The sequence below is a fragment of the Takifugu flavidus genome, chromosome 9 (assembly GCF_003711565.1).
Source record: "Takifugu flavidus isolate HTHZ2018 chromosome 9, ASM371156v2, whole genome shotgun sequence".
Classification (NCBI taxonomy): domain Eukaryota; kingdom Metazoa; phylum Chordata; class Actinopteri; order Tetraodontiformes; family Tetraodontidae; genus Takifugu; species Takifugu flavidus.
The window spans coordinates 10,407,497-10,423,176 of NC_079528.1; the positions used below are offsets into that span (position 1 = coordinate 10,407,497).

The 15,680-nt window shown below is 42.1% G+C and overlaps 1 protein-coding gene across 2 annotated transcripts in view; it reads right to left on the reverse strand.

Moving 5' to 3' along the window:
* The window catches only part of LOC130530980 (short transient receptor potential channel 7-like), a 33,894-nt gene extending 19,936 nt beyond the window's left edge, over window positions 1-13,958 (reverse strand). For both annotated transcript variants that reach the window (XM_057042609.1, XM_057042608.1), the window contains exons 1-4: window positions 13,062-13,958; window positions 8,261-9,023; window positions 4,557-4,739; window positions 3,289-3,453 (exon numbers count right to left, since the gene is read on the reverse strand). In XM_057042609.1, the coding sequence (XP_056898589.1) occupies window positions 3,289-3,453; window positions 4,557-4,739; window positions 8,261-9,023; window positions 13,062-13,540 (1,590 nt within the window). In that variant the 5' untranslated portion in view covers window positions 13,541-13,958. The remainder of the gene's footprint in view (window positions 1-3,288; window positions 3,454-4,556; window positions 4,740-8,260; window positions 9,024-13,061) is intronic.
* Between the last annotated feature and the right edge of the window lie 1,722 nt (window positions 13,959-15,680).

The following is a 15,680-nucleotide window of genomic DNA, read 5'->3' on the forward strand; positions in this document are numbered from 1 at the left end:
TGGTTCGGGATCTTTCAGACCAGTGAAGAGGAAATGAGCTTTCCTCCCCGAGCTGTTTTGCTACCATGTTTGCTGTCATTGTATTCTCATTTCCTTAAGCTATCTATCCTTCTACAATTCTAAAAGAACACCGACGTACACATGCATTTGCATCCATATTTAATCCCTTTGTCCTTTCTAATTTTCTTGCATGTCAGTCTATGCAGTACCGTAATTGAACCACCCCTCATTTTGGGCACTCAAAGTCTTTCATTTCTGCAGGTCCTTGCAAATTACATGGATAAACTGAAGTTAAAATTGATTTGCATTGATTTTGTTGTTTCGATTTTTTCCAAGATGTGAACCGTGAAAAAAAAGGAGTTTTATAGCCCATTTGTCTGTGGTTAAACCTTCAGTAAGGTGATCATGACTCTCCTGCATGACTGGATTTGTCATGACACGTTCTCTTTGTCTCCTGTCTCCCAAATAGATAAACTGTCCAGCAACTCGGCAAATGTGGACTTCAATTACCTCTTGTTGAGTTCTAATTTACAGTGTCCTGCAAACCTTTCAAGCTCCTCTAATTTTTGAAGTCTGTGTTTGAGGGCTGCTGTTGATTTCCTCCTGAATCATCACTTTAGACGTGTTCTTTCAGCGATGGTGGAGCCAAGTTTAACAGCATAAGTTTAATTGGGGCATCTGGGCTTACATAAGAAAATTCTTTCACAGTCATAATGAAGGTATAAATTGGGAAAAAGATTAAGGTTACATCAATAATCTGCAAATTTTACGTTTAAAAAAAATAAATCATCTTTTGGCCATTCTGCTTCACAAAAACAGCACGACCATTACTACCAATAATAACAATTACACAAGATAAATGTTAAATATGAGCACTCAACAAATACATTTCTTGTTCAACTGATGTGTGTTGTGTTTCTGCAGAAATTGAGAAATTCCAAAATTATAATAGAAGAGAAATTGATAAGAGGGGTGAGCTGAAATGATTAAGAGCAGGTAGGCAGAACCACCCCACACAATCAGCCATAACAGAACATTTTCTGTCTCTTTCCTATCTTCAACCAGCATCTGAGAACACATTGTCCTTATCTGTTTCATTAGAATCTGCTTTAATAAATCATTTTGTGTCTTTTTTTCTGCTCTCTGCTGCATCACACAGTGGCAGACTGACAGATGGGCCTCACATTTCTCTTTATAACTAAGAAATACACACATGTAAAGTTGTTTAACTGCCTCAGCACTTTAGTACAGACCACATTCCCTCCACATTCAAATAGCCTGAGTGGCTAATTGATAAATGCCTAACAAACTCCTCTCGTACTTTGTAACCTGGTTCACGAGGAGATTAGCATGCTCTGCATGTGTGTGTGTGTGAGTGTGTGTGTGCTGTGTGTATGTATGAGAGTGAGAGGGAAACCAGTGTCTTTTTGCAGATTATAATTTGCATGATGAGGAATTAAAATGTGGCCTCAGGCCAGTCTAATCAATTTGCGATTACATGGTTACAGAGTTAAATTCATGCCAAAGCCTTGCAAATAAATTGACTGTGTTTTGCAAATATAAAACAACATTCACAAAATAAAAAAAATCCACTCCTTGGTCCCAAAAGAGCATCCTTAAATTGTACATTTTATTTACAGGAGCTTTAAAATGGACGCAAGGGCCAGCAGTAGTTGAATAAATTCTCATGTATGTTGAAATATTTGAACTAAAATGGCAGTAAGAGTCATAAGGCAATATTTTAGAGTCCTTGCTTGACACTCACAAACAAAATGTGCATCTCTAAAGAACTAAATCTGCAGGTCTGTGATAGCAAATAGAACGGTACAGTAAATAGTAAATAAAATAAAATTACAGTTGATAGTGAGAGCTGGGTTACTGAAAGATGGATGTGTTTTCCATCCAAACCTCTTTCATTACCAATTCCAGTCGAGCACTCAGAGACACCTATGTATTCAGTCTGGAACTGCAGAGGAGGCGATGGGCGGTGACCTCAAGATGGCTGCAGTTGTAGTCTGAGCCATTAAATGACTGATTCTGATTAACAGATGGGATGCAGAGTGCTGGAAGAAGGCCTCTGGAATGTATAAAAAATGAATCACATTACATTTATTCCACTGAAGCAGGTGAGTTCTGATACCGGTTCAGTAAACTTGGGAGCAAAAACTAATGCTTGGCTCTCTTTGCTTTTAGGGAAGCTTCCGCAGTCCAAACAATTGCAAAGATGTCGACATGGTAATATGTCAGAAGTGTACAAATGCAGCCGTTATATCACACCTAATGTATACCAGTATGGGTCCACGTGCCATTTTAAGCCCAGCATGCCTCCGTGCAGCGCCTAAGATGGGCACTGGAACTAAAAATGGAAGCTGAATTGGATGGAAACAATAAAATGATGCTTCCACCAGACGTGGGTATAATGCAATCTGGCTGGGATGCTTCAGTGTGCTGTTGTGCAACTATTGTTCATTCTAATGTGTTGTAAACATTAAGTTAACATTAAGCTCAAAGTACAACTGGAAAACCCACAGCAATGTAAATGACCTTTGTACCCAAGACAAACGCTAAGTGAGTTGGTACGGTCTCATATCACCCTTGGGGAACACATCATGCGAAAATAATGAAACTGACTTTTAGATGCAGCCAGTAATTTTGTTTTCTTTGTGTAACGGCTCGTGAATTTTCCTGGGACTTTCACCACTGTTTCCACATCTCTTTACAGTTTATTCAGAGACTAAATTGAGCACACAGACATGAGAAACGTCGTTGTCCGCTGTTGCCCATGGCTAATTTATTATAGACAAGCGCCACGGCTGTTTGCATTAATTAAATCTGTCTGAACTCCTTTGATAAAGCGGCTTCTTCAAATGGCTGTACTCAAGTCAGCTGTACACATTTCCGAGTGTGCAGATATTTTGACATTGCTTTTACTGGCTGTCATGTATCAGCCCAGATAACATACTTAGAATAAGAAGAAATGATCTGATGACGTCTGGCCTGAGGTAACACGGTGCAGCAGTTCATCACGGACGTCATCATAGGACAAGGAGATGAACACAGATGCTAGAAGCCAATAATGTGTTACAAATTGGCCAATGAATGGGATTTGAGTCTAAGAGCAATAATATTTATTAACACATAGCTGGGGGAGATTTACACAATGTGTAAAAGATGAGGACATCCACATCGATAAATCCCAAGTTTTACGTGGAAACAAATAATCACCTTGCGCTCCTTAATGAGATGCATCCATTTCATAAGCGTGGGTCCGTGTTTGCGCATTCATACCTTGCTGCATGGCATTATCCAGTAGGCAATAGCCAGGAAGGGCAGGCCTACGGTGACCCCCAGTACCGTCCAGCACTTCACTCCGACTGACTGCTGCCGCAGTCCGGGGAGGTTCTCGTACCAGATAGTCAGCAGCTGTTGCTGACAGTTGGGATGTGCAACAAACTAGAGAAAACAGAGGAACGAAATATTGGAGACAATTGGTGCAATTTGTTAGCCATTTGCTCTTTGTGTTGTCAGTTTCTCATGAGATGCGCTTCCTTACATGTTAGTCTTATTGGATAAGACCTGATTAGCGCATGCTGATGAATTAACTCTAAGAATCAAACTGACAGGGGAACGCCACCACCGGAGAGGAAGTAATCGGTGGGTGTTTTGTTCCTGCAGGAGGAAGGATGTGGACGTATATCGGGTGATCAATGGCCAGCAGGAGATCAACTGGTTTAACAATCAAACTGTTCTCCCTCTGTCAGAAATGCTCCAGCTTTAATAATCAGCCTCACTCAAGGCATTAAGGGCGGCAGAAGACTGACATGCTCCACTCAAATCCCTGATTAAAGACGATGGCACTCAATTAGGTCTAAATTCAGATGGAAACTACCGCAAATATATCTATTAAAAAGGATAATTACCGACCTGTCTACCAAGCCCCTGCCCTGACACACAAACCCTACATGTGTCCATCAACTCCTCATGTTGCATCCGGTTTCCGCTGCAACTTGTCTCCATTATAATTAGCAGAGTGACCATTGGTCGCAGGACACAAACCACTGCACAGGCAGGTTGTGCACAAGTGCGCACAAACACACACACAAACACCCACACGCTTTGTACCCAATTAAAGTAAGCACGCAGCACATAAAGGTCAAACAGGTTTATGTCTGTGCATGTGGAGGAGCGTGCTGAGAGAATGGACAAGGGATCGAGCTTGAAATTTTGGATAAACAATCGTGTTTTGCAGAAATTTAAGCTTGGTAATTTGGATGAGCGCACAAATAAAGCATTCAATATGCTCTCTCCAAACAGAAGGGCACTTACGCAACAGTGAACAGAATTTTCACTTGTGTTTGTCAGGAAAAAGTGAAATCAAAACACAGATGAGCTCTCTACTACAAAGGTTCAATCTAAAGTTGACAATTGGACCCTGCCCCATTAACTCAGCTGCACTTCTCTATTATTATTGTTGTTATATATTCATATAAACCGTATTAAGATAAAACTACAGTATAGTGAACTGAACAGTGCTATTGACAGTCTGGTGAGGTTACCTTCTTTACTTCGTACTTGATGGCCAGTTTGACGCGGCTGAGGCAGGGTCGGTTGTAGGGGCTCGGAGGACATTGGTCCACGTCCCCGTTCAATATGGCCTCCACTTCCTCTGTGTTTCGACAAAGGTCCAGCACGCCCACCACAAAGTCCTTACACTGCATGGACAGCTTACGGTAGTCATTCTACATGGGGACACAAATAATTGAATGAAAGGGCACAAAGAATATTCAGTAGGGAGAGATAAATAGAAAGAATGAAAGTAGTTCAATAGACAGTTTTCCATAATGTGACCTTTGAGATGATTGAACACATTGGTGTCAGCCTCCTTTACAACATAATTTAGGCTCTAACTTTGAGAGTGCAAATCTCAACCCCATTGACATGGTTCCGATTAGAATAGAGCTTGAGTGTAACAACCCAAAAATCTAGCCTCATTTACCACATATCTAAAGAAAAGCCAGAGGTTTTCTTTATAACTGATTAATAAGTGGCAACTTGACTTATCATAATAGCAATTTAGCTTCATATCCAAAAGTATTATAGTAATAGATGTTTCACTCAGCTGGGCCAAACTGTTTCTAAGGTATCCATGACTGGGTGAGATAAACTGTTCGTGGAAGGATTTTTTTATCCATCAAGTGTTTTCCCTCTCTCTTTCTGCCTCTTTTTATCCCACCGTAATAATTCTGCCCACTTCCATTCTGTCTTCTGCTCCTTGGTGCCTTGCACAGTTTACTGTTAAACGGTGCAATGCAGCGTGTCATATTCAAGCAAGCCTCCCTCCACTTTGTGGTCTCCCGTGTCTGCAAAAACTCTAGGTTTTCTTTGCTATTAATATATTTGCTCGGGGTTGCATTTATTTCTTTATTAGACGGAAAGTATATCTGTTATAATCTCTACATACTCCAGTTTCTTCACACAATCCCAAAAACATAAACATCAGGTTGACTTGGAAATGTATGTGTGTGTTTGGGTTTATGTTTGTGTGTGTGTGTGTGTGTGTGTGTGTGTGTGTGTGTGTGTGTGTGTGCTCTGAGGTGACGGACATTGTTCTGTCTCTCACCCAGTGACTGCTGGCATTGACTAGGGGGTTTCAAAAATAATTGTTTTCAGGATGCATCTAAATTCTTAAGAGGGTGACTCTGAATCAATGGACTTGGGTCACACAATCGATTTTTTAATTAAAAATGAAACAGTGTCAAAGGTCCGTGATGAGTACGTTTCCATCCACGTCCGGGAAAACCCAGAGGATAACCCGATGTATCGGAGCCTTACAATGTTGTCCAGAATGCCTGATTTCACTAGCAACAACAGAGGCTGGAACCACGGTACGAGAACACATCTCAGCAACCAATTACAGTTGTACAGAGAGATCAAAGCTCTGGTGATGGGCTGAATAAGAGAACCAACCGTGCAGCAATCATGTTGCCATATTCTCTTTGATCAGAGTCCAAAGAATCTGTTGTATTGTTGTAGTGCAATTTTAATGATAATTTCCATTCTGTGTTAACAAAATTATCGGACAATTTCTGTTAATTTATGAAAAATCCATGCATGGCACCACAGAAAAGTGAGGAGGTGACGCATCTGTGATGCATCCAGATGCGCTGTGTAATCGAATCAGACCGAATAGTAGACTCCTGAACGGTAATTGGATCGTAAGGCCAGCGAAGATGCACACCACTAGGATTGACTCCAGCATCCCCCTCGAGCGGTGGTTAGGACAAAATCTATGGGTGGATAAGTTTGGGATTCAAACTTGCCGGAGAGGAAGATCAAATCACATTTACAAGTGATCCCTGAAAAAGTCAACCAGCCTCTGGCAACAACACTGAAGCTCTGACACTTCAGACACTTTTTATTTACCCTCTTTACTTTATTGCTGAAGAATAATTTACACATGATACTGGACATCGAGGGTATACTGGACTGTCCTTGGACATTTGTAAGAAACGCCCTGCTGTTTTTATCCTATTTTTTTCCCGTCAACAATGAGCTCATGTTTGTTGACATTCAGGGAGAGGCTGGTCCTGAAGATAATATATGGATAAGTTGGAAGCCATAATCAATGATATTTGCATTAGGAATCGCACATCAATAACAGAGAAAAGGGCGCAACAGACACTGATGTAGGTACAATTGCAAGCAGGATTCAACATGTGCAGCATGAGCCTCAAGGAGGGAGCTAAAGGGGATGATGAATCTGAAAATGAAGAGAGGTGTGAAGCAGGAGAAGGCCCACGGATGAGTGAAATGGGAGGAAGAACAGCCGTGAAGGAGAGAGCTGAAAGATGAATGGCTGATAAGGAGACCCAACAGTGATGATACAATACAAAAGAAAATGATGATGACTGAAAATGTTGCTCTGTGCTTTGCTCTCCTGCCTAGCACAGAACATTTTTAGAGTAAGGCTACACTGTGTGACAATTCCTTTTTGAATGTAGTAGCAAACAACTTGTATAAAGTCAGGACAGAATAATGGAGCTCTAGGCTGAGCTGGGGGAATTTCAAGATAAAGTAAATGTAAAAACTTTTATCATTAATTAGGCTGATATTCATGCAGCATATTAAAAAAAATAGCAGGGCTTGTTATGGCTTAAACCTAGAAGATCTCATAGATTTGCAAGAAATTTTCATACCAAATATCCACTGAAAAATATAGAATGACTGTCGGTAAAACTGTCACCCAATCTAATGTTCTGGCAACACTGTGGGGAGAGAAAACATTGTCCTGCCCCTAAGCAAATATTACTTCACTGGCTCTTTTGTTGGTTCATAAATCAGTGTAATGTGTACCAAAATGTGTTTCTTCCCATGTGGAAGGCATTGAGTTTGTTATTCTGGTACTGTCAGAATAAATTAAAGGATGATGTGAGAAGGACTGGAAAATAAAGTAGCGATAATGAAGTGGTAATGCAGCAGATGTGCTCCAACATAAGTCCGGTCCCTCAGGTGAGCCATTTGCTTGTCTTCAGTCACAAGCAAAGAAGCTGGAGGACTCAGGCGACGATGACAGGAAGAAAAACTGTGATGGTGGATTAAAGAGAGGAAGAAATGAATGAGAGGAAAACTGAAATAAAACATGACAACAGTCAGAAGAAAATACCAGATCAGGGTACTTAGAGGACTTGTTTTCCCCAAAAATGATGTTTTCTGTTCTGCGTAGTTTTATTTTATGTGACAAATAAAAAGGTCCACAATGACATCAACACTGATATATGTCTTCGATTAGACAGACTTAAATATTCATCAATCAATTTTTCTAGATCATAATTTCACCACACTCTCTTATTGATCACAGAAGACACTTTATCTGTGATTCTATAACTGATTGCATGACAAAAATTTCCAAATCAGATGGAGCGTCGGTCCTGAGCCGCTGCAGCTTGGAGCATCGCCACCGTGGACAGAACCGGATCTGTGCTTTTTGATGCACATCACAAGTATTCCCTCTTATTTAATATCAGGTAGCCCTCTTCTAATGTTCTCATCGTTATTCTTAATTTACAGCAGAGTGAGGAGAAATCCAGAAGATTTTACAAGAACAATGCTGCAGAAATCTGGGAGTGCAAATGGAAAAATCCACTTGTGAAACCAGCTCTGTCGACAGCTGCACTTGTAATTTGTGTACCTGCGCATGAATAAAATCATGCGGTTGTGAGGATCTGGGCGTTTGAATGTGAAGAAGCACGCAGTTCTTTACCTTGAACTCTGTCTCGATGTTGGCCAATCTCGCTAGTTCGTTGCTCAGCTCTAATGCGGTCAGCACGGGATCTTCGCTGCTGAGCGACAGGTATGCTGCACTGGCAAGGCCCTTGTACGCGTTCATCCTGGAGCGGGAGTGGCTAAACGAGTCTTTTTTCTGCTTTTCCACACACTCTGCACATTTACAGAAGTAGTCGTGTGGCCTTACAATGCGCGCCCCCTTTGTCAAAAGTATGTGGACAATCTCGTACTCCTGGCAGTGAGCGGCCAGGATGATGGGCGTGACGTCATGGGAAAAACGAGTGCCGTCCTCGTCGTAGGCGTAAAAATCGTCATCGCGCATCTCTTGCTCCAGAGGGCATAAAGCCAGCCGGAGACCTCCCCCGAAAGCAGGATGAGCGAGGATGGCTTCAACAATTCGAACGTAACCCTTCGAGATAGCTAACAGCAGACCGTCCCCGATCCTCGCCAAACCATCCTTCTTCAGGAGCAGCTCAGTCACTTCTAGGTGCTCGTTGGCCACGGCAAGCTGCAAAGAGTTCTGACCCATGTAGTCCACACAGTTAAAATTGAGGGTTTTGGATTCCTCCAGCATTTTGCGGACCACTGGAATGTTACCATATTCAGCAGCGTCCAAAAAACGTTCTTCCTCTGCAGTGAGTGGCGAGCCGCGTTCATTGAACATGTAGGCCGGGCCCCGCACTGCCTGGCGACGCCCCTTTTCCCTTAGCGTGGTGTGACGGCGATGCATGGCTTCCACCCTGGAGACAGCAGAGAGATATAGTGATGGGAAAAGAAGGAAAAGAAAAATGAGGCAGCTTTGCTCTCAGGGAAAAGAAAAGACAGTTCCATTAGTCACTAACTGATGGGCATCAAAGCAAGGACAGTCATTACTCTCCCCTCACGTGGGGTGATCTCCTTGGACAGAAACTGCCCAAACACAAGCTGTTTTTAATGCAAATTTCTCCCCTGACCCTGGAGTCACACCTACACGTCTGATATATCATCCTCTGGCAAAGCAATTAACCGCTGACTGGGTCAAAGCTCATGTGGTTGACAAAAAGGAGATGAAGGTGTCCCTTTAATTGGTGATGAGATTACAAATTTACCCCATGAGCCCCGGTGGTCGCCCAAAATTTCCAGCCATAATCTGTCAGGGAGTGTCACCAACATGGGTTTTACGTCCAACATTATCCAAATAATTTCTTCCAAAACGCTGAGCCTAGGAGAAATCTTTGATTTATGATGGGACTCAGCTATAGTGATTTGATTTTATTAGATTAAAAACATAAAACACTCTTCACTGAATGAATTAAATCTGCTGTTGAGTGAATAAATATACATCTGCAGCACTGCACTTACACGACTATACCACAATGTTAAAATATCTAAGAGGAGTTGTAATCCAGGCTACGTGCAAGTCTTCTAAGTGTGTCTCTCAGTAAGTGTGGCTGGTCCACACAATAGTGGGGGCACTGTAGGAAAAGGTGAAAACTGAAGCCTGTCCATGTGTGGACACATTCCTGGGGGCATGCAGTGGGAGGGTAACGGAGAAGATGAAGAGGGCTCGCCAACTTAACTGACAGCGTCTTCATAGGGCGTAAAAGGTCTGCAGATGTTGATTTTCAATTTACACACAATCAACTGTGTCCCTGGAAACCGCTGTCAGCAACATCAGCATTACAGTCTGGAATAAATAAAATCTTTAAAATGTCACACGTGTGGTACATCCTTTTTACGGTGTCTATATTATGTACGATAGTGAACCCATTTTTTCCAGTTATCAGGCATGCTTCTGCAGGGTGTAGCTTTGTGCATGTCCACATGAACATGTGCCATATATTCCTAGTCCTCTATGTAAACACTGAATGGATTACCCATAAAGGAGGGGATAGGCTGGCCGAGAGCCCATTTAGATAGTGAAGTAATGAAACGCCATTTTCCTTCTCCCTCTATCACCCTCACCATCCATCTCTTACTGTTTCTGCTTTTGTCCCTAAATATAATTTTCTGTACAGAATTACGATCGTGAAGATAAGAGGACGCCGACACGATGGAGAAGGATGGAGGGAGTTTGCGTGTTGGTGGCCGCGTGGGCCTGTATGATTGTATGGCCACGGAATATTGTGTTCATAAGATTAAAGGGCTCACGACATCGCTGCGAATGGGACCATCAAAGTCTTACTGGAAACAGCGCGGCAGAATGTGATGTCATGAATGCATGACTGCAAGAAAGACCCACAAATCTTCATTCAATCCCAGTTGAGCCACATTGTCGCTTCACTGTAAAACCAGCTGAAAAATGGCTACATTTGGGTTTAAGGTGTGATTTATCAGACTTCTGAGGGAACCAACAGCAAAGTGGAATTCCAGAATAGGTGATTATTGGAATGAACTTAATTGGCTGAATGTTGCTTGAAGTAAACACTCGGCTGAGTTGCCGCTCTCATTCTGATGCTGCATCACACTCCAACACAACTGCAGATCTTTCAAAACACCCGTCTCAGCAAGCAGCTTCCACTCCGGCTAACAACCCAACTGTCAGAGAAGACACACAGGTTCTGTAACGCAGAGTTGCAGAGATCCTTGTCTATCCATCCAAGCTGGAGTATTTAGAGTGTTATCTAGAGGGCATGACAGACAGTTGTGGAGTTGAAGTTCAATAGGGTCATTTATTACATCCTAAGATGTGTGACAACGGTGCAATCTGTGGCAAAGGGTCACCGCTGTTTGCAGCTTTTTGGTCGTATCAGTTATGCTGAAGTAAAGACTCATGCAAGGGTTCATATATCCTGTTTTTTATCTTATTGTTAACTCACTAAACTTGGCCTGTGAGTAGCAGGAAATGATCCGTAGGAGGAAATAATGCGTGACATCACAGACTATTAATAGCAACTGTGGGCCACATAGATGCATTGTGTAGCTTCATCTCCAGATAGACCGTCAGGGCTGTCTGTAGAGGTCTGGGGGGGGGTCCCTGCCCACTCCATAGGGGTTCTTTGCTAAATCCTGGTGTCCCTCAATGACTCAACGAGAATTTATGGATTCAATAGCGTTCAACATGTGCTTGTACTGCCTGTTATTTTGTAATGTGATTGAAACATGCACCTTTTGAGAGTAACTTATCGTGTTTCAAAGAGTTTACGGACATCAGTTGTGTGCATCTCATACACATTGGTGCAGTTATTTCAGACAAAAAAAATTGCAATGAATTAAAAGAGATATTAACATTCATTTAGATATTATAGCAAATTGAATGAGTGTATTGTGTGTGTACACATTTTCAATCGCACTGTATCCAAATATAAGGTAGCCTGGAACCCTCGCGTCTACTCTAGATATTGTTTTTAATGGAAAATCCACTATTATTTGGTATTTGTCAGATAGATGACTTCATGGTTCCATTTGTTGATCTCATAAGAGTATCGGACATGAACTCTTTATAGTCTAATTTGGCCGATATTACCACAAAATAACCTTCTATAAAGATAACTTCATGGTTTCCATCTTTGTGGTATCTGTCTATATTCTATTGCAGCATTGCTTATTCGAAGCAGGAAGTGCTACCAACCACCGTAGCAAATGGGCGGACGAGGACACCTGACATATTAAGTCAACAACAAAAACAAACAGATAAATCACAATCTTATGTGCAGTATTACCCTGAGCATGCAAGTGCTACGGACAGTTTTTATGAGACATTACTGACCCTAGAAAAAAGAAGACGGAAACTGTCTGGTGGCAAACTGAATTTTGTCGATGAATAAAACAGAAACTTCTAGACTCAGCAGGAAAAGCTACAGGAATGATAGAATTATAGAAGTGTACATGGACCAACTATATATCTTGGCAGAATTAGACTCTCTTTCCCCCATTATGGAACACACACATGCACGCTTTCTCTCTCTCGCACACACACACACATGGATGCAAAGACACATGCACAAAGTCTTTCATGCAGCAAATTGCCAATTTGACAGATCAAAGTTGAGTTCCACACCATATTTCCCTGGTAATGAGAAACAGGCATGATCACCCTCTCTTTCACATGCACATACACCCACTCACACATCCAGACTGGACATTAGCAGGGCATACATGCTTCAGTTCATCAAAAGGGACAGACTGGATCAAAGACTCAACACAGGGCCTGTCGAAATCTGCACTCGTGCACGGATTATTTCCATTGTCACAATTCATGTGGTGCATTTGCATAATGGCACCACATCTGGAGAGCACTCCCCAGTGTTTAACATAAACATATATGATGTAAAATTAGTAAAACATAAGTAAAATGGCACACGGGTCCAAAAGTGTCTTTCCGTGTGTGTTATATGTGAGAGGAGGGTTTCTCTAATGTGCAGCTCCTGTCAAGTGCTGCATATGCATTCCCATAATGTAGACCTGTGAATAATGCCCAGGGGTAAACTAAAAAAATGAGACAGAGACAGCTTCAGAGGAATCACTTATTAGAAAATCAATATTTAAATGAAGCAATCTAAAAAAATATAGGGGATTGGGGGTTAGTTATTAAGATTCCCTTGTACCATGCGACTGTATCACTGACCAGGTCTGGCCCTCACATCAGAGGTGCAACTGTCCAATTCTTTATTTTGCGCCACTCTCTCTTGTATTTGTTGTTGACGGATTTCCATCCAATTATGGAGACAACAGGTTCTCTCACGTCTCGACCAGCAGCGTAAATAATGGCAGAGGCAGAGCACTGAGCCAAACAGCTAATGATGGGTCCCTTCATTAAAGAATACAACTTGTATGTGGAAAAACCACCGATAACTCACGTGATGTCGGAGCTGAACTCAGGGATGTGCTCAGCTGAGTAATGGTTCCTCTGCTCCTGGACTCCGGGCGCCTGGTGGAACCCCTGTTCTCGGTGCTGAAAGCGCTCAGCGTTCGCGGATCGCCGTCCTCTCCACTTGGGGAACGGATCATCGTAGTGGCCGTACCCCGCATCTAACCGCACATTCCGCCGCGGACGAATCGGGGAGACAACGTCCTCGGTGTCCTGGAGGAACTTTGTCGGTGAAAGGTGTGGGATGTCCCTGGGCGTCTGATTCTCCGGAGACGCATGAAGGCACTCCGGAGAGGCGAGATAAGGCGGATCTATGTCCCCCAGCAGCGGTGAGGCAGAGGAGAAGAGGTCCAAGGGCCGCGCAAGGGAAGGAGAATCCCGGGGAACACAGAGAGACAGCGGCGGGGAGGGAGACTCCGAGAGGTGCCCTCTCTCCCCGCTGTCGCTTTCATCCCCCTCGTCAGACATCCGAAGAGTTTGTTCGCAGCATAAATCTCAAGTATTTTAACCATAAGTAACAAACATTTAACGATGTTTGTCAAAGTTTCAGTGTGTGTCTTAGTGTTGAGCCACGGCGCAGGAAAGAGCCAAGCCTCTACCTTTCCACAGGAGCGCGCACCAATTAGAGAGCGCCGTGAGTGTGCGCGCAGGGCGCCATCCCTGTAATAAGGCTAACAAAATGGGGGAAACAGAACCAACAGCCAACATACAGTACTGCAAGGATACTGATGGAGGAAGAATTGAAAACGGGCTTTTATAGCAGCATTTTAAAGTCCAGTTGAACTAATTCCAAAGGTTTGTGTTGGCAAAACTAAATTATCCAGTTGTTCATCTTTTGTAGTTAGGAAGGACTAGTTTGAGATCCTCATACACTTTGCTTCTTGTAACTTCTTACATTGTTAAAGCTTGTGTTTAAACTTTTAAAATAGCCTCCCATGCTGCACAGTGAAAAATTCTACAGCTGAGGTTCAGGAGCGTGAAAGGACAGATAAAAAGCATACCATTTATCAGAAAATGTTGCAATGACTGTCAGAATACACTGAGATCTCTGGTATTGTTCGCATGCACTGCAGCATCTTTTTCAGCTGGAAGATGGAGATGTTAAACAGGGATGCTGTGTAGGTGTAATTAGAGGCAGACAAGACAAGACAGAGACATCCTGAACCCTGCACGGACAATAAGCAGCCCTGATCCAGCTCTTTGATCCACACACACGGAACAGACTGGAATAAATCGATTAACAGGCTGAACAGACACCGGCTTACTGGTGTTTGATGAAATAATGTTAAAAACCTCCAAAATTTCTGAACTACAAGAGTGAATTTGACTTTGTTCTGTTCAAGGATTTATTTTTACCTTTTGTCTTTTGGCTCACTGCAGAATCTTAGAATTGTTGCACTATTACAGAATGCGATGCAGAGGAATAACCCCATTATATTAGGTTCTGTCTAAACCAACAAATTAATGAAACAATTTCATAGTAGTTTTCCTCTGCACTGTATCAGGGGTGCAAATAAAAAGATTATTGAAGAAGAAGAGGTGATTTAGAAAAGAATTAGCTACAAATTATGAAATTCATTCATTTATTCATTCATTTATAGGTATGAAATATGTATAAAAGAGTGTAAAAACAGTGGTTATTTGCACCAAATAATGTTGCTGTGATGATTTATGTCCCTTTTGGAATTTTGCTCTCGACAATCACGCAAAATCGCTGCTGTATTGTATAACATTGAGGAAATGATTCTTTGATCCTGTTGCCTTCTTTCCACTAAATCCTCCCGTCAAAATGTATTTCCAGGGCACCTTTTGAAAGGATCTGTCAATCAATCAAATGTTGGCTCATGAATAAAAAATGAGTCTTTCATTGAAGCTGTTTAACATGAGGGGGAAAATTAAACCAATACTGTTTTGTTATAAAGATACTGATGAGAAATGGTCAAAAGTTGTCAACAGATGGGAGTAAAAACATAAGAACTAATACATTTTAACAGAAGAACAGGCATCAAGAACAGTGGGTGGAAAGTATCTTATCAATCGCTGACACTGCATCCAGCTTGAAAGTCACTAATTATGTGGTTGTAAAAATCTACATTCAACGATAAGCTGCACAGCTGGAAGCAGCAGTGTTTCAGGGAACACATTAAAGGCTGTCTCAAACTGAGATTGTGTACTGATAGAAAAAGAAAGAGTGGATGGAGGGAGGGAGAAGTGAAAAGAAATTCTTCAGGGTCACAACCTTCAGTTGATGTTCATTCAGCAAAAATCAGATGAGTTCTGAAGCTTCTGCTTCTCCCCTTTCACTTAGTGCTCCAATCATAGAGTCTATTCTTAGTTTGGTTAGATTATTTCTAGGCACTTCAGCAGATACTCTACTGGAAGATGAGGCCAGTTCTGACTGGTGACAGCAGATGTGCCCCTTTGTTGATGCTGGCGGTCCGTTCTTCAGTCAACAGTGACCAAAATAAAGTTTCACAGATGTTCCATGTGTGAAGCCCTAAAGCCTTCATGTTGTTAGCCTCATTATCATCACGCCACCACTGTTAAAGTGTTTTGAATGTTGTTCTAGCAAAACTTTTTCCACCTACTGAGTAAGCTACTCAAAATG